Source organism: Scatophagus argus, chromosome 15, assembly GCF_020382885.2.
Source record: "Scatophagus argus isolate fScaArg1 chromosome 15, fScaArg1.pri, whole genome shotgun sequence".
NCBI classification, from domain to species: domain Eukaryota; kingdom Metazoa; phylum Chordata; class Actinopteri; family Scatophagidae; genus Scatophagus; species Scatophagus argus.
Genome location: NC_058507.1, coordinates 15122980 through 15144299, shown reverse-complemented (window position 1 = coordinate 15144299; position 21320 = coordinate 15122980). Strand labels below are relative to the sequence as shown.

General features: G+C 40.8%; 1 protein-coding gene across 4 annotated transcripts in view; it reads left to right on the top strand.

Moving 5' to 3' along the window:
* col12a1a (collagen, type XII, alpha 1a) overlaps nucleotides 1–21320 on the top strand; it is a 53788-nt gene that overhangs the window by 885 nt on the left and 31583 nt on the right. For 3 of the 4 annotated variants that reach the window (XM_046412963.1, XM_046412962.1, XM_046412964.1), the window contains exons 2-22: nucleotides 790–895; nucleotides 4604–4720; nucleotides 4842–4985; nucleotides 5642–5695; nucleotides 6853–7116; nucleotides 7254–7418; nucleotides 7606–7779; nucleotides 7956–8246; nucleotides 8400–9002; nucleotides 9799–10077; nucleotides 10164–10439; nucleotides 10538–10810; nucleotides 15067–15336; nucleotides 16806–17072; nucleotides 17299–17491; nucleotides 17619–17743; nucleotides 19324–19473; nucleotides 19558–19677; nucleotides 19794–19958; nucleotides 20065–20211; nucleotides 20739–20878. In XM_046412963.1, the coding sequence (XP_046268919.1) occupies nucleotides 826–895; nucleotides 4604–4720; nucleotides 4842–4985; nucleotides 5642–5695; nucleotides 6853–7116; nucleotides 7254–7418; nucleotides 7606–7779; nucleotides 7956–8246; nucleotides 8400–9002; nucleotides 9799–10077; nucleotides 10164–10439; nucleotides 10538–10810; nucleotides 15067–15336; nucleotides 16806–17072; nucleotides 17299–17491; nucleotides 17619–17743; nucleotides 19324–19473; nucleotides 19558–19677; nucleotides 19794–19958; nucleotides 20065–20211; nucleotides 20739–20878 (4287 nt within the window). In that variant the 5' untranslated portion in view covers nucleotides 790–825. The remainder of the gene's footprint in view (nucleotides 1–789; nucleotides 896–4603; nucleotides 4721–4841; nucleotides 4986–5641; nucleotides 5696–6852; nucleotides 7117–7253; nucleotides 7419–7605; nucleotides 7780–7955; nucleotides 8247–8399; nucleotides 9003–9798; nucleotides 10078–10163; nucleotides 10440–10537; nucleotides 10811–15066; nucleotides 15337–16805; nucleotides 17073–17298; nucleotides 17492–17618; nucleotides 17744–19323; nucleotides 19474–19557; nucleotides 19678–19793; nucleotides 19959–20064; nucleotides 20212–20738; nucleotides 20879–21320) is intronic. The other variant, XM_046412965.1, reaches the window with a different exon arrangement.

Here is a 21320-nt window from a genome sequence, read left to right as displayed (position 1 = left end):
GATTCACTGAGAAGATACAGTCCTTTGTTGATTGTGCTTTGTGCTTTGTTAATTTGAATTAGTTCAGTCTCAATTGTGCTCGAGGGGTCGAGAGATTTTGTTCCCTGCAGTTGCAGTTTTTGTGCTTGTGCACCAGGCGGGGCGCACAGCCTGTGGTAAAGACCACAGGGGCCGAGTTCAGGTTTTACTGTGTGGATGTGCTCCACTTATCCTCAACAAATAAAAAGAGATTATTCCTCTTCAAAAGAACAAGTGATTGCATTATAACAATCGATTTAAGTCTTTTGATTTTTGTTGCTGAATCTAAAGAAATGAATGCAGTCAAAGCAAAGGAGAGATGTTAGGGAGACGATTTGTAAATTAGATGAGCGTGTGGTCATTTTTTTCACTCCCTCATTAGTAAATACCAGCAGTATATGACTAATTTACCCACCTCAGGCTGCAGGCATCGGTGGGAGGCAGTTAGGTGTGGCTCTTGTTATGTAAGGGAGTCCAGATGGATCTTGCAGTTTTTGTCATTATGGAAAGCAGAGATTATATGCTGAAAGATATCAATATTGATTGTGTGTTTTATAAAAGCAAAACATAATTTGAGAGAGCGTTTGGGTGTGCTGTGCATGTTGTGCTTTTACATTGTACGTTTTTTTGTTTTGTTTTTTGACAGTCAAACTATAGCCATCGTTCATTCTAAACCAGCAGCAGTAACTCAAACATAGCTTAATCCACACTGACAAGGTGAGTTGAGTCATGGATCTGCAGATTCAACACATTTTCCCTCTTTGTCCCCAGACTGGTTGATGCGCTGTTGACCCTTAAGGGCCAAACATGAAGATAGGGCTGTCTTTGGCCACGGCTGCCTTTGTTGCAGCCCTGTTTTCCTCCATAGATGCTCAAGGTAAATGAAACCACTTGGCCTCAGTCCACTTACATACACTATCCCACTCTGTCTCTTTATCTCCTGCTTCTCTTCCTTCACAGTCGTCTATTACAGGGATTAGGATTTTACTGTAATGTCTGCTTTAATGAGAGTCATTGCATAGACAGTGAACTCTTTGTATTGATAAACTGAATAAAGTTATTCTTGTTTCATGTGTATGCTATTTGACTATGTGACTTTTGGACTACTGATTGATTCCTTGATGACTTTCATGCTTTTATCCCTCATTTGTAGCATATCTTGTCAGATTTATCTGTCAGGACTCCTTACAGGCTTTCATGTAAAGTCCAAATTCAGATCCCATTTACTTGTATTTAGGCTGTAATTTCAGTTGTTTAACCCTATATTTCAGCAACAATTTTCTCATTCAGATTTGGCAAATATAAAAAACCAAGCACACTAAAGTTTATTTCATTCAAATTTCTAATTGGATGCCTTAAACACTTAAGCTGGGCACAGAGTAGAACAAAAGTCATTTCATGGCTAAATGTTTTCCCGTAAATGTTTAAGCAGGGCTGTTGCTGGTTCAGTTTTATGACAGCAAGCCTCTGCACTTTTTCCAAAGCAAAATTTGGAAGATTGCCAATTCCTTGGTAATTAAAGGTAGATCGCATATTTCTGAGTTATTATGATTATGTCAAGGATGTTGTTGGATCTTGCAAACCTGTGTAAAAATCTCTGAAATGTTTTTAGAGTGGCTGCAGAAGTAAGTAAATGTAATGTTTTACATCATTAAATTACTTGTGAAACATCAAAATAGTGGAAGTACAGTAAAATCATTTGAAATGCATCAAAAAGTTTCGACTGCATTTAACATTAGAACCCTTTAAAAAAAATAGTGCAATGTAAGTATGTAAGTATTCATTTCGAACAATTCTCCCTTTCACAGGGTTGTGTTATAAAGACTTTATTGACACTTTGTTGATAGAAAGTCAAATAAATGGAAATTCTAAGGAAAATGGAAGTGGTTTTAAAAAAAAGTGCCATGCTTGAACTTTATTCTGATTATGTGTTTATGTTACTGTTTTAGTAGCTGTTAAATACTTTCAGCTGTACATGGCACAAGACCTGACATGTCATGGGCTTGACAGAAAATGACTCAAAGTAATTTCATATGCAAATATTTAATAGTATAAAGTCCTAACTAATGGCAAATATGGAAATATGGTATGGAAACCTAGTGATTTTTTTCCCTTCGAAAGCTCTCTAGCGGGGGGAGAGGAGTCAGACGTCTACTCTCACATATCTCCACTAACGGAATGGAAAGATGAAATACGAGAATAGCAAATTAAGCCTCAGACAGCACAAAGACAAAGAGCCTTTCTAGGACTTCTTTGCGGGCATTCGCAAAAACGCTGACTTGCAATACATATGGAAAGTTAATATGCAGTAATGTTTAATGTCAGCACATGTTGTGGAATTACTTTGGCATCTGTCCTGCCTCTTTGGGAGAGTCGGTGCTCTTTCCTCCTCTTCCTGGTCTCTCCTCCTGGCAGTAGTTCAGGCCAGGATAGCTGGCTGGCTGGAGACTGAGGTTACTAACAACAGTAGCCAGACTCAGGCCCCTGGGAGCCAGAGATGTCCTTTATTAGGAATTGATGGGACAGACATCCACGGCACAAAAGAAACCACAGGTCCCAAATAACAGTGATTGTTATTTGGACAAAACAGCCCCTGTTCCTCAAGTACATTTTAAAAGGAGGAGGACATATGGTCCAAGACAATGTAGCAAATTGAAATGGTGTGCTCACAGCATCCTGAACAAACGTGGGCATGAAGACCCACCTAAAGCTTTATTATTTGAATTTTTCAATCCGCCAACCATCGCTTTGGTACTCGCTACTGATCCACCGCTTCTACGCATCTATACACATGTCCACACACACTTTCATACCCCTTACCATTTGGTGTTGGAGATGAGTACACGTGGAGAAATCAGGGGGAATGCAGTCCATCGGGGCTCCTTGAGTTGATATGCCAGGTTGGTGATCCTCCAATCTCAGTTTTTAATTTTTTGGTGGGCTCCTGTTTGTCATCTGCCTGTGCATTCAGTGCCTCCCAAGCTATGGCTTCCTCCTCAAGGTGTATTTTACAATGATATTCTTGCCTCCCATGGCACTCTTATTCTTACCCATCGAGCATGCACCGAAATGGCAAAGCTCTTTGCTGATGCCTCGCGGTCTAATGCATGCTCACTTACCTGACACCATCCCATCATGGTATGCATGGCACCACTCTGGATAGTTAAGGTCTCGCACTACAAGTCAATGGAAATCATGCTAACCATCATTAACATTTTCAATATTCTAACAAAATGTATTTCATTCAATGTGTCTTCTCTATTGTCTTCCAGTTCATCAGGTCATCGTGAAGATTTTGTTCTCAGTGGACACTAATTTACTATATAATAACATGACTTTTTGAGCTGATTTGCATGAAACATAGCAAGAATTCAGTTAATTATTTAATGAATGAAGAAAAGAGGAAACAAATGTATCTCTGTGGCTTTTTGACAGTGGTTAACAAAGAAGTGAACTTGGCACAACTCTCCAAATACTTTGATATATATAATTTTTGTGCATGTGAATTATGACTGGTAAATGTTAACACACTTCTGCTAATAACTGTTTGCCTTTTTCCTCGACTGGTCGTCTCGAAGCTGTAAGAAAGAATATCATTTTAAAATATGTTTGTCATCTCTGTCTGTGTGGTCCCAACTGTACATGGAAATTATCGTCCAGTCAGTCAAAGTTGTTGAGCCAAACAACTTTCTCATGTACATGATGCATGATGCTGTGATCAAGTCAAATGTAAAGGCGTGTGGTCTTGTCACTGTATATGTTTACTTGTATTTATTTTAATGTACACACTTTCTCTATTATAGTACATCTGAACAGTCTTTTAAGTGTCTAAAGTAATTTTGTTTTCTCATGCCTTCTTATGCATTATGCTGCCAATGAAAAAGTACACAAGGGTCTCCGGTGACGAATTGTGTATTCTTTTTAAAAGGTTTGCAATGGATGTGTGCCACTCACTTGTGTAAAGAATTTTTAACCAAATAAACAACAAACCACTTTTCGCCTTTAAAATATGTTTATATACAATGTATATATAACATATGGTGTTCAATTTTGTCAAGAGTAACTTCAACAACTACATGGCAACCTTGATTCCATTGTATAATCGTAACATGTGAATGAAGTCACAGTTGTATTTTTGTAACGCTGAAATCAACGCCATCATGAAAGCAGTTTTAATATGTGGTCGGGGCATGCGTGTAATGACTGCACTGAGCATGTGTTGGATGGTCCACTCAATGTTTGCACTGTGGTAGAGTCATGTTGTGCACATGTTGCGTATGCCAGTGCTTGAGTTGCTGGCCATCTTGGCTGAGCAACTCAAACAAATGCCGTTTTACTACAAAATGGCTTTTCACACTTTTCCAGTGTTGTCATGTGTTCTTTACTTGTCACCCTCACAAATGGATATCAGTGTTATGTGTCTGTCCCCAACAACGAACAAATCCACTTCAGTCATGAAGTGTTTGATGTTGGGATCAATGTGAATGCTTGATTAAAAAGAATTTGATTTGATCATGAATATAACCTATTCATACACATGTGTTTATTTGTTGTGATTTAACAGTGTTTCACCTCTTATTTGCAGTGGAACCTCCCTCAAACTTGAAATTTAAAATTCTAAATGAAAACACAGTGGAAATGTCATGGACAAGACCCTCATCAAGGATAGAGGGCTTCAGAATACAAGTTGTATCAGATGCAGGTGAGTATGGAGTCAGCACTTAACACCGTGTTGCCGATTTAAACGCACCAGTGCATACACAGACAATTTCTACACAAAATGCACCCCAACAGTTGATTTATTGTTAAATTCTCTCTCCTAGATGAACCAGTCAGAGATTTTACCCTTGATGCATATACCACAATAACCTCCATCACTGACCTGACCCCTGACTTGGACTACTCAGTGTCCATAAACTCCTATGATGGGTCAGAAGAGAGTATTCCCATCTTTGGACAGCTGACCAGTAAGTCCATATTTAATAATGGGTTATTTTGATTGTTGGGAAAAAATTAAAGGTCGGATTTTTATACACCAGTGTGGTTTCTACAGTTTCTGAAGTTTCTTAAAGTGGAAATAATGTTTTAGGACAAGCGTGACTGCAATACTATACTCGCGCTAGAGTGGAAGCACAGAAGGTATACTTGTATCCAGAAATTCCTCAGTAAATACTGTCAGTAAACTTTTCCATTGTACTGACATTAAATGGAGTGACATCAAGAAAAAATAATGAGAAAAATGTTCTCACTCATTTTAGACCATGAATCCAGACAGGTAGACCAACTCCTCCTACAACATAAAGATGATATTTGACTGCTAATGATGCCAGAGAAAGTGATACTCTCATGTGACTAGAGAACATTCCTTGTAGCGTTTTCATCTTGCCACATGAGACATCGGAAAGTCAGGAGAAATCACATCTGTTTACTGTATCTTGAATAGCTCACTGTTTATAGCTAATTCAGCATAAAGATATGTGTTTGTGTGCATGTGGTTTTGATCCTGTCAACCGGCTTTTATGATGTGTTGATTTTCTTGCCTTTTTCCGCTGTGAAAAAGCCCACAGTGAGGCAGGGCTGGCAATGTGTGGTGCTAACTCACCAAGTGTTTCCTGTGTTTCAGTCCAGTCCAGTAACACCACTGGACGAGTCAGGAGGCCACAGTCAGATGCAATCAGTGAGTATGTTTACTCTGGTGTCAACCAAAATCTGAAATCCACATGGCTTTCCACTTTTTTTTCAATATATATTTTTTTCCCTTCACGACTGTCTTTATAACATTTTTCCAATGGAATCATTTGGTCAGGCGTACATTTTACCTTCTGTTGGGGTTGTCGGTGGGTAAGCAGTACTGGGAGGGTACACATTGGCTCCTTTAATTGAAACCAGTTGGCAAAAGAAGAAAAAAAAGAAAAGGAAGGCTTGAAAGTGGGAGACATGGGTTCTGTTTTGCGTCATGGAGTGGAGGGGAGAGGGAGGTGGTTGTCAAGCAATGACGTTTTCATTGTGCCACCTACAGACAAGTGATATCTGCTAAAATGTTAAAAGAACTGCAGTTGTTAATCTGATGCCAAACTGTCCTCTGATCATGTTTTGAGACCAATCTGTGTGAATTTACAGGAGTACATGCTTGCTTTTTTCACCCATGTTGATTCTTCTGGAAACTATACTCACACGTCCAGATTCTCTTAAACATGTATTCATGGTTAAGCACTTAGAAATTCTTTCACAGCCACCCAGATTATTTGCCATCATTTTTAACATTAGGTCAGGGAACAGAATTTAGAGTCAATGAGACCTCGGGGAATGAGGATTAGTCTATCCTCATAAGCCATTGCCAATTATTTCAATAGCGTCACCATAAATGTTCCAGAGAATTTCTTCTATGATTTAAAGCCCCTTAGGATTTAAAAGTATAAAAGTGAACATTGCTGATGGAACTTCTGCTAAATGTTTAGTCTGTGAAGGCACATTTTTTGCCTCTGTCTGCTGGAATGACTGTACCAGCCCACTGTTTGGCACTGGCTGATTCTTCCTTTGATGTCAGAATGCATATCTCCGAGCCATCCAACTAACTGTCAAGGTTTTATTTTATTTACACAGACAGGAGAAGAAATAGGCCAGTGGAAAAAAAAACATTGTTCCAAGACTAAGCTGTTGCTGCCATACCTTTAATGGCACATTTCTGGCTTGGAAATTGGTTTAATTTGAGACATAAATGATGTGCTTTTCTGAATGTAAAGTTTTTACACCAATCATTACTAATATGGATCAATTAAAACATGATGCATAATTTTTTTAACTGACATTTATTTCTCTGCTGTCTTCACCCAGAGTGCTCTGTCAGTGCAATAGCAGATTTGGTTTTCCTGGTGGACGGCTCATGGAGTGTGGGCAGAGAAAACTTTAAGCACATCCGCAGTTTCATCAGCTCTCTGGCAGGGGCTTTCGACATTGGCGAGGACAAGACCCGGGTTGCTGTGGTTCAGTACAGCACAGACACCCGCACAGAGTTCCCTCTCACCCGTTACACCAGAAGAGGAGACTTACTTCAAGCCATCAGTTCCCTGCCATACAAAGGTGGAAACACTATGACAGGTAAGATGTTTCCACAGGAGGAGAAACAGTGATGGAAAATTGTTTAATGTTGTTTAATGTGATTATATGTGATGTAGGAATATGGATGCAATGATATAGACAAATGTTTAAAAATACATGTTCGTTTCTGTCTGAAGGTGATGCCATAGATTACCTCCTGCAAAACATCTTTACGGAGGCAGCTGGATCCAGGAAGGCTTTTCCTAAGGTTGCCATGATCATCACTGATGGAAAATCCCAGGACCCAGTGGAAGAGCATGCTAGAAGGCTTAGGAACATTGGAGTGGAAATATTTGTCCTAGGTATGGCTTTTTATTCAGTGTTTTGTTGAATAGTGCTCTCCCATGTGAAAGTCTGCCTGTTCTTGGAATCCATTTTATTTTCCACTGATTGCAATATCCATATTTGATATCTACAACATCTGTTAAGCAGCCAGTGAGTAAAGAACATATGAACTGATGTTGTTGTTCTTCACATTTTCCCACTCAGGTATCAAAGGAGCAGATGAGGATGAGCTAAGGGAAATGGCTTCCACACCTCACAGCAAACATGTGTACAATGTTCCCAACTTTGACATGATCCAAGAGGTGCAGAAGAAAATCATCAAAGAGGTGTGCTCCGGTGTTGATGAGCAGCTCAGCTCTCTGGTCAGCGGAGAAGAAAGTAAGTCCCGAGATCTTAATTAAATGTGTTACATTATATAGGGTTCTGAGCTTTTGAAAAAGACTGATCCTAATGTGAAGTGTGTACATTGCTAACTCGTAGCCCTTCAAACATTTTGATACTGAATGTATCCTAAAAGCACATATAATAGTGGAATTTACTGCATTTTTCTCCAGTGGTGGAGCCAGCCTCTAACCTACAGGTCACCGAAATTGCATCTAAGTCAATGAGGGTGACATGGGATGCCTCCCCGGGTGATATCACAGGCTACAAGCTCACCCTCATCCCCATGCTAGCTGGAATGAAACGCCAAGAGCTGTACATGGGGCCCACCCAGACATCCATTAATGTCCGCGACCTTTCCCCTGAGACTGAGTATGAGATCAGCCTCTATGCCCTCAAAGGTCTTACTCCCAGTGAACCCATCATGGCAATGGAGAAGACTCAGCCTGTCAAGGTGTCAACAGGTAAGATGATTTGTTGTGCATGGTATTTCATTTTTCTGTAACTGTTCTTATGTTAGATATCCTTACGTTGCCTCTCTCATTACTTGTTGCTTGGGTCAACATGGAAGTCATACATGACCATAAATTAACCCATTATGTCTTGTCTTTTTCAAGAGTGTTCTCTGGGAGTGGATGTGCAAGCTGATGTGGTCCTACTGGTTGATGGCTCTTACAGTATTGGATTACAAAACTTTGCCAAAGTCCGTGCCTTCTTGGAGGTTCTTGTCAACTCCTTTGACATTGGACCCAATAGGGTCCAGATTAGCTTGGTTCAGTACAGTCGTGATCCTCACACTGAATTTGCCCTCAACACCCACCATGACATTAGTGCTGTTGTCAAAGCTGTGCGCACATTTCCCTACCGTGGAGGGTCAACTAACACTGGCAAGGCCATGACCTATGTCAGAGAGAAGATCTTCATCCCTGCTCGTGGAGCAAGACAGAATGTCCCCCGTGTCATGGTCCTGATCACAGACGGAAAGTCATCAGACTCATTTAAGGATGCAGCAACCAAGCTGAGGAATATTGATGTGGAGATCTTTGCTGTTGGTGTGAAGGATGCAGTGAGGTCAGAGCTGGAGGCCATTGCTAATCCCCCAGCTGACAATCATGTCTTTGAGGTGGAGGACTTTGATGCCTTCCAGAGGATCTCAAAGGAGCTGACTCAGTCCATCTGTTTGAGGATTGAACAGGAGCTACTCAACATCAAAAAAAGGAGTAAGTAGGAGGATAAAAAAAATCTAACCTGGAGTGATACCTCATAATATTCCTGTAACTTCTTGGCATCTGTCTTGGATGACAGCCATATGCAAAGTATGCTAGTACCTTCATGTTGGTCTTTGCTGTCCTTATAAGACACTATCTGACTGTCAGTTGGCCTGGTCTTTTGGAGTAAGGGTAATGGCAAAGAGCCAATGCAATTAAGAAAAATCTAAATACAGCAGTATAATACCGTATAAATTGCTGTAAGGCACGGCTCAGGCAAAATTTAATCAACACACTCGACCAAAGCCTGCCAATAAACATACCACAAAACCACTTACGTGCTTCTTGAATGAGTTCTATCATACCATTTGTTATCACTTAATATTTGAACAGTGAGTGGAACAGCAGTGCTATTTTGACAGACATAATTCTGACTCAAACAGCCACCCCGGTTCTCAGCTGTGGCTGTTCCACCCACTGGTAAAATGACACAACATGCTTATTGATACTGAAGCCTCTAGTACCAAAACACACACCACTCAGTAAGCGTAGCATTCCGTGTTTGCCAGTTATTATTATTATTCTTATAATTTTTCATCTTTGTTGGCTGAACAAGGTTATAGAAAAACTTTGCTTTTCATTGCTACCAGCAACTGAAGGTAGTAATTATAGACAAGGTAATGGGCAGAAAGGAGAAATAAAACATAGCTACAGTAGTCCCATAAATCTCACAGATTTACCGTATAATATGGTCGTGGTGCTAATTTGCAATTTGTAACTTTCATAACAAGCAATCTATTATTTTCAGGTCTGCTTCCACCCACTAACTTGGAGTTTTCCGAGATTACCTCCAGAAGCTTCCGTACAACCTGGACTGCTCCTGCTGCCGGTGTCTTGTCTTACCTGGTGCGCTTCCGCAAGGCTGAAGACATCACTGGAGACTACATATCCTTGGCAGTTCCTGGTGATACCACCACAGCTGTTCTGCCCCACCTAACCCCGCTCACCACATATGAAGTCAATGTCTTTGCTCAGTATGAAAAAGGAGACAGTTTCCCTTTGACTGGTGAAGAGACCACGCTGGAAGGTAAGAAAGACTTACTTGAACCTGACCAAATGCTGTAATAGTAATAAAAAATGAGAATATTTAAAATCTAAAATACTCCTTTTCAGAGCAAGGGACTGTAAGAAGGCTACGAGTTTCAGAGGAGACAACAAACAGTTTCAGGGTGTCGTGGCAAGCTGCTCCAGGTTCGGTGGTCAGGTATCGCCTATCATATGTCCCACTCAGTGGTGCAGGGGAGATACTGGAAGCCCAAACCATTGGATCAGAGACGACCATAGTTCTCCAGGAGCTTTTCCCCATTACAACCTACCGTGTGTCTGTGTCTGCTGAGTATTCTACAGGCATTGGGAATGAGATGCAAGTAGATGGCACAACCAAGGAAGGTGAGTCAGCCAAACTAAGTATTTTTGGGAATCAATCCTTCAACCGCAAATGGCAAACAGATATGACTCATGTCTGGTCCATTTTTGTTTACTTGCAGTTCGTGGCTCTCCTCGTGACCTTCGTGTCTCAGATGAGACCATATCTACAATGAAACTATCATGGCAGGCTGCTCCAGGAAATGTCCTTCAGTACCGCATTGCCTACAAACCTGCTGAGGGCGGTGAGAGGAAGGAGATATCTGTCAGGGGAGACACTACCCAGGCTGTTCTGAAGAACCTCCAATCAGCCACTGAATATGAGCTATTTGTTACTGCTCGTTATTCTTTTGGTGTGGGTGATCCTCTTCTGGGGACAGGAACTACCTTAGAAGGTAAGGAAAAATGTCATATTGTTACTGTCTAATATGAAATCTTTGAAGCATGTTAGGATTGTTGTGTGACAGAAATATGACACATGCTTTGTGGCTTTGCTCAGCAAGTGGGTAATGTGGTACAGGGGACTGAGTAGAGAAATTAATTCTTGAGTTCAGCCTCTTTTGAAGATGCAAAGAAACTCTAAGATTTAGGTGTGCACAGTTTTACTTTTATTTATATTTTAAAATGTATATTATATGTTATTTATGTTTATGAGATGCTGCATGATGTAAAACTGAAACTAAATCAGTTGTCTCTCTTCAAGTCCCTTTAAGAATGTAGCATCTGGTATTTTTTACAGGTGACTGCATCAGAACTGAGGAAGCTGAGCTTTTACTTTGTAATGGTTGAGCATATGGGCCATGGTTATAGAGGGGAAAAGACAGGAATGTAGCACTTGATGTAAATTTTTTGGCATAGACTGTAGTTCAGGATGGCTTTGCCGCCCATGAAGTGGAAATGGAAATGGGTGGGGGCTGCTTGTAGACTTACAGAACTTCTGTAAACAACAATCATGGTTCTGTATTCCACAAAGGAGAATATCTCTGGCTTTCAGTCAGTTCCACTTAGGGCTACAAAACTGCTAAATGATGTATGAAGCAAGAAGAGTTTACCTGACTGGGTATTTAATTACAGTGGAGAGTTAGTACCACAACATTGTTTTGTATAGAATTATTTTTAGTAGCCTAAGCTGTCCATTAGAGTGAGCATCACTTTACTTGTTTAGGGATAAAAAATTGTTTAATGTTGTTATGAAAACAGAGCAGGGGGGTTGTGTTCATTCATGTCCATGCTTAGCTCAGTTCAGATCAGCTGGACTCCTCTCTGCAAGTAGTTTTAGGCCGCCAACACATCAAAGTTATTCTATTCTTCATAATTGCAAGAGTAAAAATTTTGTTCCTTAATGTTGCCTCCTCACACTACAGCTTATCAGGGACATCTCTTGCAGACCACATGGGCCTGTGCGCTAGGCTGATTTAAAGAACTCTGGCTCTAACTAATATGTGTTATAGAAAAACAACATTTGAATTCACATCTGTTATATTGCAATTTTGTTTGTTTACATTTTGATGAGTACAAGAACTTGATTTTTCCTGTTTTTTCTCTGTTCCCACATTGACCAGAGGGCTTGGTTGTGATTATAGGGTTAGTTTCCACAGGTCAAATCTGTGCTGTCACCAATCATACACCCCCACAGGAAAAAGCTCCATGACAAAGCACTTTATTTAGCCAGCTCTATTAAATTGTCATGACGTCAGCATGCCTCAACACTGATCTCATTGTTTTGAGTGCCACTCGCTTTGAGTGAACCTCTCTGTGAAGTCCATGTAGGCGAGAACTGGAAGAGAGTGGCTTCCACAAAGCCATCCCTTGTGGCTAACATTGGATGGTAGCCAATACAGAAGCCTTCAATAAGACAGAATTATAACATCCTGAAATGACTGAGAAGATGGACAGAGAGGGTGTCATAGCAAAGGCTTAGATGAACATCCCAAATGTGGACATTTTACACAAACATGGCAAAATCGTTTACTCAAGAAGAGGGAGTTTTATCCAGCATGTGGAAGAGGTTACCCAAGAGGACCTTGAAAACTGTGTGAGCTGTCTGTCTGGTCACAGAGAGAACTGGCTGTTCATCTTCCTCAAGGGTGGGGCAAAGACCAGGCAGAGACAGAGAGAGTGAGAAAGAGAATGAGCAGAAAAAATGTTAATCTGAATGCTCAAGGGTGGGGATAAAAAGCTCACCCTGTAAATGAGAGGCCATGCGTTCGGCCCTTGAAGCAATCTCTCAAATAATTAGCTACTTGCATGACACAGCAAATGTTTTCACGTGTACCAGAGGCATTCTTTTTACTAACTTAAACTTGGAGCATAGCATAGCACCAGGTGAAATTGCAGCATCTTGATTTGATTTCCTCTTAAAACGATGCCGCTGGGAAGTTTTAGGCAGTGCCAGGTTCTTGCCAGATAGTTTTTCTCTTGCACTCTGCAGGTCCTTTGAGGTAAAAGGCCAGAGACAGGCAACTTTGGCACATAAACACTAAAGGCTTCATTTTTGCATATCAGATGTATGTCTCAGTGAACCTAGACCAATAAAGCAAGGGAAGTCTGAAGTGGGGTGCCAGTGCTGAGATGGCACTTTGAAGGAAAGATTTATTTCCTGCAGTGGTTTTGGGACAGTTTACAGAGAAAGCAAGTCTGAGTAAGTCAGAACTGAGTTGGGTCTTTTAACACAGTGTCTGTTCACTTTTTTATACTGAGATCCAAATAAACATCCATCCATCCAATACGAAGGTTGTGAATCAAAATATCCAGTGGTGAAAATGGAGTGACAGGTTCAACAACCACATAAAATTATTAGGATAGTTTTAAGAGCATTGGCTGATCCTGCTTCTCTGTGCATTTTACTGCCTGCTGGCATTTATTATTATTTTTTTTAAATTTTTTTTTTACAAGTGCAATCATTCAGATTGTCAAGCTTTAGACATGTTTGGCTGCTGATGTGATGGTTATGTCAGCATATGCCCTGCAGGAAATCTCTTAGATGATCTTTACTTGAATCATAGTGCTTTTCTGGAGAAGTGGGTGAGGCATTAATTGCCCAAGATCTTAATTTGAATGTACATTTCTCCTCGTAGGGTGAGATGATGTCTGCGACATTGAGAAAGAAACTAAGTTGTAGTTGTAAACACATCTATTCATATTTATATAGAAGGCACTGCAATTCGTCTAATTTGTGTAACTACATATAATCATACTGTGTAGCCAAGTATAAAATAAAAAACTGACATGTAATACATCGGTATTATATAGATCGATGTATTACATACAAACTGAAGCTTTTGCAAGGTCTGTGGACCATGTGTTTCATGCATGTGTGCTTTGCTTCATGGGCCGGTCCCTTCTCTTTAGCTCGTCTGCAAGTGCTGACGAATAGTGAGCCAGTGGCCTGCAAAATTCATTTTCTTGTGATTCTTTCGCTCTTTGGTTAACATACAGCCGGAAAAGTCAGTCAAGTTCATCCTTTGTTGTTGGCAAAGATAACCATTCTTGATGGAATGATCCAGGTATTTATTAGTGGCCCACTCTGTTTTCATGGGCCGTGAAAATCTGGAACTCCTCATTAGTTCGTGGTCATGGCCATTACTCTTCATAACTGGCCTCTGCTCTCAAGGTGCAGATCGCTCTGCTTGGCAGGCAGGGCTGCTGCTGCTGCTGTTATTTTTGTTCAGATCAGTTTCCAATTCATCTTTAATAGATGGATGCTGAGAAGGATTCAAAGGGTGACAGACAGACAAAGTGACTGCCTTTTCTGCTTCTTGGTCTCTTAAATGATTATCCATTGCTCTTGTGGTAGATTTGCGATGCATCTCATTCGTTGCAGTTGGCTTTTTTATTAAACCTCATTTTGTGAGGTTGCGTGAATGAGGGTTGAGAAAGACCACCCAGCTGCACAGCGCTGCCACTGATTATATTGTCATTAGGTACTGGTATGTAAGAGCTTAGGGGCTGGAAGATCAGGATTCCAGAGGTTGTGTTGCTATCCTCCTGTGGCAGAGACAGGTCCTATTGCCACAACACTGGCAGCCATACATGTGCTGACCATCGTGAAACCATCACAAAATTTCCTCCACGCTGTTTCTACGCCTTTTTTGTTCATGATGGTCTCAGGAAATCTGAGTGAACGAGAGAAAGGGAGGACGCAACATCTGTAATTGTAGCAAACGCACTTTTGTGGATTGGGTTTCCTCTGTTCATTGGAAAATTAAAGTGCTGTCAAGAGAGGCGCTGAGAATATGTGATTTGTGATTAGTTTTGCAGAGATTTTTCCAGCCGTCTCGGATTCTGAAGAGAGAAAATCAGCTTGTTCAAACAGATCCTGAGGGGTTAAAGCAGAGACAGATGAGGGATTGTTGGTGATTTATTGCTGGGTTTTTGTTTTGTTTTGTTTGTGTCTCACTCACTTTCTTACATCTCCATATATCTGCACTAGAAATCAACACCACCTGGACAAAGCCATACTACCATCACCATCTTTCTCCAAGTATTATGTGTCGGAGAAAATAAAAGCAAAGAAAAACTTGAGAAAAGTCTTTACTTAAACAGAAGTACTCCTGTAGTGCCATTTCTTTTCCTTTTTCATATCCATTACGCGCAGACTGATGTAGTACGTCCTTATTTTGCTTCTAATGCTGGTTTCATTCATCCACAGAGCTCGGTTCACCCAGAGACCTGCAGACCAGAGACGTCACTGACACCAGTTTTGTGGTGACCTGGGTCGCTGCCCCTGGTAATGTTCGTCGTTACCGTATTGTCTGGAAGTCTCTGTTCACTGAAGAGACTTGGGAAAAGACAATACAAGGAGACACCACAGTCACAGTTCTGGAAGGTCTTACTCCTGAGACACGTTATCAGGTGTCTGTGTTTGCTGGCTATGGGCATGGAGAAGGCCAGGCATTGGTTGGGGAGGAAACCACAGATAGTAAGTAACTGCTTTAGCTCTTCCACCAAACACTTTTCCTCATATCCTTTTTTCTCTCCCTTTATCATTTTCTACATCTGCTCCCTTCTTTTTTTCTTGATATTTTCCTATTGCTTTCCTCCTCTTTTATCTGCACTTTATTTTTTTCTGAATGTCTGGTCTTGGAGTTACCTAGAAAGTGTGAAGGTAAGATAAGTATGATCTAACTCCATGAAAGGGACAGCTGTACGTTTTATATTTCATGTTTATCTGTTAAGATTGTTTTTAAAGGCAAGAATGCAGGTCTAGAGTGAGAAAGCGAGTAATTTGGGACAGTGATCTAGGGTTTTAAAAAATTTTCAGGAAACACAGTTTAATTGAAAATAACATTTTGGGGTCAAGTACAAATAAAAACCTGTCAGCGACTTAGTTTTCTGTTCATTCTCTGATAACATTATAGCTGTTGGCATTTGAGAGCCAACAAACATACAGTCTTAGCACACACATCTTTAGGACTCTGTGTGTTTGTGTGTGTACTTTTATGTGTGCGTGCAGAAGTGATGTACTGTCCAGGACACCTGCAGTAGGTTTTCATGGGAGATGGTGGGCAGAGAGATGCTGTCCCTCCCTTTTTAGACTACACTCATGCTTGGATGAGAAAAGCACATTGAGCGGAAACTTGCACCAGTTGGGAGGGAATTTGTCTACCAGTTAGTGAAATGGAATGTGCTTAAGGAAAAAAATTTCCAACAGTCATTAATGTTTATTGATTCTGGCAAGAAAAAAAGGTGGCATACATGCACACCAAACAAAACTGTGAGCCAGCTTTGTTGGCTGCTTTGCTCTTGGCTTTCTTCACTTTACTCCTACTATCTACTGCTCTCTTCGCTTGTGCTCAACACACATCAGAGGTCTCATTGGGCTGAGCCACACACGGCAAATTTGGATGCCCTGGTTTTTTCCGTCAATAAAAATCCTTCCTCTGAAGTAGAGCGCTCTGAATATTTTCCTCCGCTCGTTTTGAGGACAATTCACACTTGTCCTTCCTGTTCTGTAAATAAGAAACACTCTATAGAAGCACAGTAGAACAGTGAGAACTATGGCTTTTCTCAAATTCACAAGACATCTGAGCCTAGCTCTCAAGCCCACCAACTAAACATGATCAATCATGTAAATTTGGGCCTGTTTAATGTATACTGCTGAAAATCAGAAATATTTGGGTAGGTCTGAATCCACATGCATGTGGAAATGGAGCAGATATCCGCATGAAAGACTGTGAGGTAGCCAAGCGTGTTACTGTTTAGTTTACTTGCCAGCAGGAAAGCCATGCTGCTTATGTTTCCAAAGGTATATTGGAAACATAGGCGGTTAAGCACGCATTTAGCACAGATTGCCATCTGAACAGGGCCCAAAATCTACATTTTTCCCTCAGACTATCCATTCATCATTTCTCCTCTTTTGACCATTGTTCCTTTTTTCCTTCCCTCCAGTCTCAGCCGCTGGGAGAGCGATTGTTGTCTCTGAGGAGACGGAGAAGAGCATGAAGGTGACGTGGCAACCAGCACCTGGAAATGTACTCAACTACCGCGTTACCTACAAACCCAAGTCAGGAGGGCGCCAGCTGGCAGCCAAGGTGCCCGGTGGCAACACCTCCACTGTGCTCAAACGCCTTTCTCCCCTCACTACCTACGAGATCACTGTTCTACCAGTCTACCGTGTGGGAGAAGGAAAAGCAAGGCAAGGAGAAGGAACAACATGTACGTTGGTCTCTCACCACAAATACTACTCTTTTTGTGCCCGGTTGAGGACAAGTCCAACTCAACCACATCCTCATCACAGTGATAATCATCTCATGCTAAATGACTGAAGCAATATTGCATTTTTAATATTTATTATGTAGTATTTAAAGTGTTTTGTTTTGAATATTTATTCAATCAATTCTGTAGCTTTTATTCAGTCTACACATTTCTCTTTTTTTCCTAGTAACACCTTTCAAAGGTCCAAGGAACCTCCAGACTTCAGAGCCTTCCAGGACCAGCTTCCGTGTAACCTGGGACCATGCTCCTGGTGATGTTAAAGGCTACAAGGTCCTTTTCCACCCTGTGGGGGAAGACATAGACTTGGGAGAACTTCTGGTTGGTCCTTATGACAACACTGTGGTGCTAGAGGAACTGAGGTGTGTCTTTGGGCTAATTTCCCATTTTAGTTCTTATTCTCATATGAACTTATGGCTTATGAAATCTATTCTCCAGTATATCATGTAAGAAAAAAACCCTGAAAATATTATTTCTTTTGGTCTGCAGAGCTGGTACCAAATACACAGTAAATGTATTTGGTATGTTTGATGGTGGAGAGAGTATGCCATTGGCTGGAGAGGAGAAAACCACTCTCTCTGATGAACCTGAACCTCCGCCTTTTGAGGTATCAGGTAAAGTTATCTAATATTCTTCCATAACACTCATATAATATGAAGAGAATTTACTATGTCATCAAAGAGATAACGCTGTATGCTAAATGTTACGAAAACATGAAGAACTGAAATGATTTTTGTCATTCTGTTACAATGCTTGTCATCACTGTTAAGGCAGTGTCTTCAGTATGTTATGTTTCTGGGCAGCAACAGTCAAACATTGGAAGCTGTATGACATAGTTAATTTTTTCTTAGGAAAATACACCATAAAACCCTTGCCCCATTAAAGCTGAAGAGCTTCTCTAAATGCCTTTCCTCAAAGCTAATTGTCTCCCGAAATAACAGATGTAATGGCTATTCCATCTGTCTGCCCTTTTCTCACTTCCTTCGTTGTACTGCTTTGGGCTTCCGCTTTTTTTCCAGTCCAAGCACAGCCAGTGTAGACTCAAGCCATACGCATATAATCTGTCTGCAGTTATAAAATATTTTTTAATACCATGTGAGTCAGAGCACAGCAGGCAGTGAGTGGTAGAAGAGGAAAAACTTTAGGTTTGACAGAGGGAGCTGTAAAGGTCAGCTTGACCATAGTAAGGAGCCTAGTAAGGAAGCAGATTTCACTGACAGCTTCAGAAGATAAAAAAAAAGCACAGGTGAGAGAATCTCATTCCCCCCTGTATTGTCAGTTCTCAATAAGCCTCTGGAGCGTTGAGGGCAAAAAAATTGTGGGCCTGGCAAAAGTCTTGAGAAACATTGTCTTTTATACCATGCCCTAATTTACTAATTTTCATCCTAACCAACAGAAGGTCTGCGGTCTTATAAAGTCTGAAATATAATTTTTTCTCTTTGTTGTCGATATATCCCTGACATATTTTTGTACATCTTTGACTGTATTCTCTTCCTTGCTGTCAGTGGAAACTTGACAGCTGGTTGTCTGTCACGGGGGTTGGGTTTGGGTTTTCTGTATGAGCAAACCAATCTGTAAATATGTAACCTATTTTCAGTTGCAGACAGTGGCTGTTAGTGCAACATCTGCCTATTTCCAGTGCACATCTGCAGCCCTCATTTAGGTCCTGAGGAATGGATGCCTTCCTTGTCATCACACAGGTGTTCGGAAAACGGGATCTGAATATTACCTTGCTGCTCCGGAGGGCACTGTAATCTGTCCATGAAGGCCTTTGATATGTCACAAGCCATTAAAGGCGTTCCCTCGTGATTTGCCCCTAGGACTAACTTGCGGATCCAAAAAGACCTGAGAGAAATACTGCCTCGAAATGCCACAAGACAAGAAGATATTTATTTTAACGCCTGGAAAATAAATATTCTCTGATAAGACGGAGGATAAGATGGAATGTGTTACTACTTGTTTGTGAACATGTTGTTTGGCACCTTGGGAAATGTTTTGATGAAATTTAGTTTGGTGCAAAAGGAAATTCTCTCTTTCTTTCCTTTACCTTTCATACCTCTTTGAGCACCTCTTACATCATTACCATGCACCACACACGTCATTTTGTGTAAATGGCAGCTGAACATAGACCTCTCTTTTAAGTATCTCAATTGAAGCTTTGTCCACTTAACAACCTTGCATTTTGCCCTCTCAGACGTGAAGTGTAAGACCACTGCACAGGCTGACATTTTGCTGCTGGTGGATGGCTCCTGGAGTATTGGACGTCTCAACTTCAAGACCATTCGTGCCTTCATTGCACGTATGGTGGGAGTCTTTGACATTGGTCCTGAAAGGGTTCAAATTGGTAGGTCTACCCAGCTTGTTATAACTCATGAAACTATAAGAGATCTCTTGGCATTGATGTAACAATTGTTTTTGTTGTCCTCAGGTCTTGCTCAGTACAGCGGAGACCCAAAAACTGAATGGCACTTAGATGCCCATCGAACTCGGGAATCTCTCCTGGAAGCTGTGGCTAATTTGCCATACAAAGGTGGAAACACCCTCACAGGTATTTGAAACTATTTATTTTGTTTTGTTTGTAGAAGGAAGGCCACTTGGACTTGGACAAATGTAAATTTTATATTGTGTGTTGATGGAAAATTTATATTAATGTCTTCATTACAGGTCTGGCTTTGAAATACATCCTTCAGAACAATTTCAAAGAGAATGTCGGGATGCGACCAAACTCTAGAAAGATTGGTGTGTTGATCACTGATGGCAAATCCCAGGATGATGTCATTGTCAACTCTGAGAACTTGCGTTACGAGGGTATTGAGCTCTATGCCATCGGTAAGTGAAGATAAGTTTGGTTTCCTTGCACAAACTCATCGTATGAAGTAAACCTGTCACATATATCCAAATTCTAATGACTGTTATCTTCCTTATTGCTCTTTAGGTGTGAAGAATGCTGATGAGAATGAGTTGAGGTCCATTGCTTCTGATCCCGATAGTATTCACATGTACAACGTGGCTGACTTCTCCTTCCTTTTGGACATTGTTGATAACCTGACGGACAACCTCTGTAACAGTGTCAAGGGACCAGGTATGTGTGAGTTTACATCAAAGTATGTACACACTTGCCTGATCAAAGTAAAATAATCAGTAAAGAATAGGACTCTGGATTGCAAGTCTTCTACTTCCCAGACCTTTGTTAAGACCTTTGTTAAGTAATATAAACTAGCGTCTAAATTTGCATCCCATACCCACACAGACTTACACATCTGGCCCATCATGGAAAGCAATACCAGAAACATATAAACAGCTAAGCTCTTGGAAACTATTGCAGATCTGTTTTTTTTTTTTTTTTGATAGAAACCCTTCTGTTCCTTAATCAAATTAAAGAGCTGCTATTGGATATTGTAGGGAAACTCTTTGGAGAGGATGTGGCTTTAGTAAGCACTGTGGTGTGTACAAGGTTCTGTTAAGACTTGTAAATAAATAGGAATTATTTCGACTGTTGCCACATCTGGTAGAAAGTAATCAGGCATACTTTTGCATGACAATGTGTAATGTTTACTGTGATGGCCCCATTTTTGCACTTTTTGTCCTCATATGCCTTCCCCTTAATAGGAGGTGCACCCGATGCTCCCACTAACCTGGTGACATCAGAGGTGACTCACCGCTCCTTCCGAGCCACCTGGACTGCCCCTGATGGTCCAGTGGAGAAGTATCTTGTGGAGTACATGACTTTGTCAGGACGCCCTCAGCAAGTATGCCTGTCACATACCACTATGAACCACTGCCACTAATTCAATCATTCCTGTAACTGTAGTTTGTGCAGCTCATGTCCCTGTTAGGGTGTTGGGTGGAAGAGATGCAGTTTTGGTGCCTGAATCTAATTAGATGTAGGAGAATGTTTGTTTTTGTCCAGCTCCAGTGGTTTTGTTTAATAATCAACATGGATGTGGTTTTATTATTGTTTATGGATCTGGAATTGAAGCACATGCTGAGTTTTACTCAAGTAAAAAAAGCTTTAACAAAGTGCTCAAAACAATAAAGCTTTTAATAAAGAGCTTTTGATTGTTATACTTATAAATTGATACCCTCCACACATACTTCATCTATCTTTCACACTTACCACTGCACCATGAAAGTAAAATAATGCGGCATAATATTTTCAGAAAGTATCTACAGATGCACAAATCTAATCTA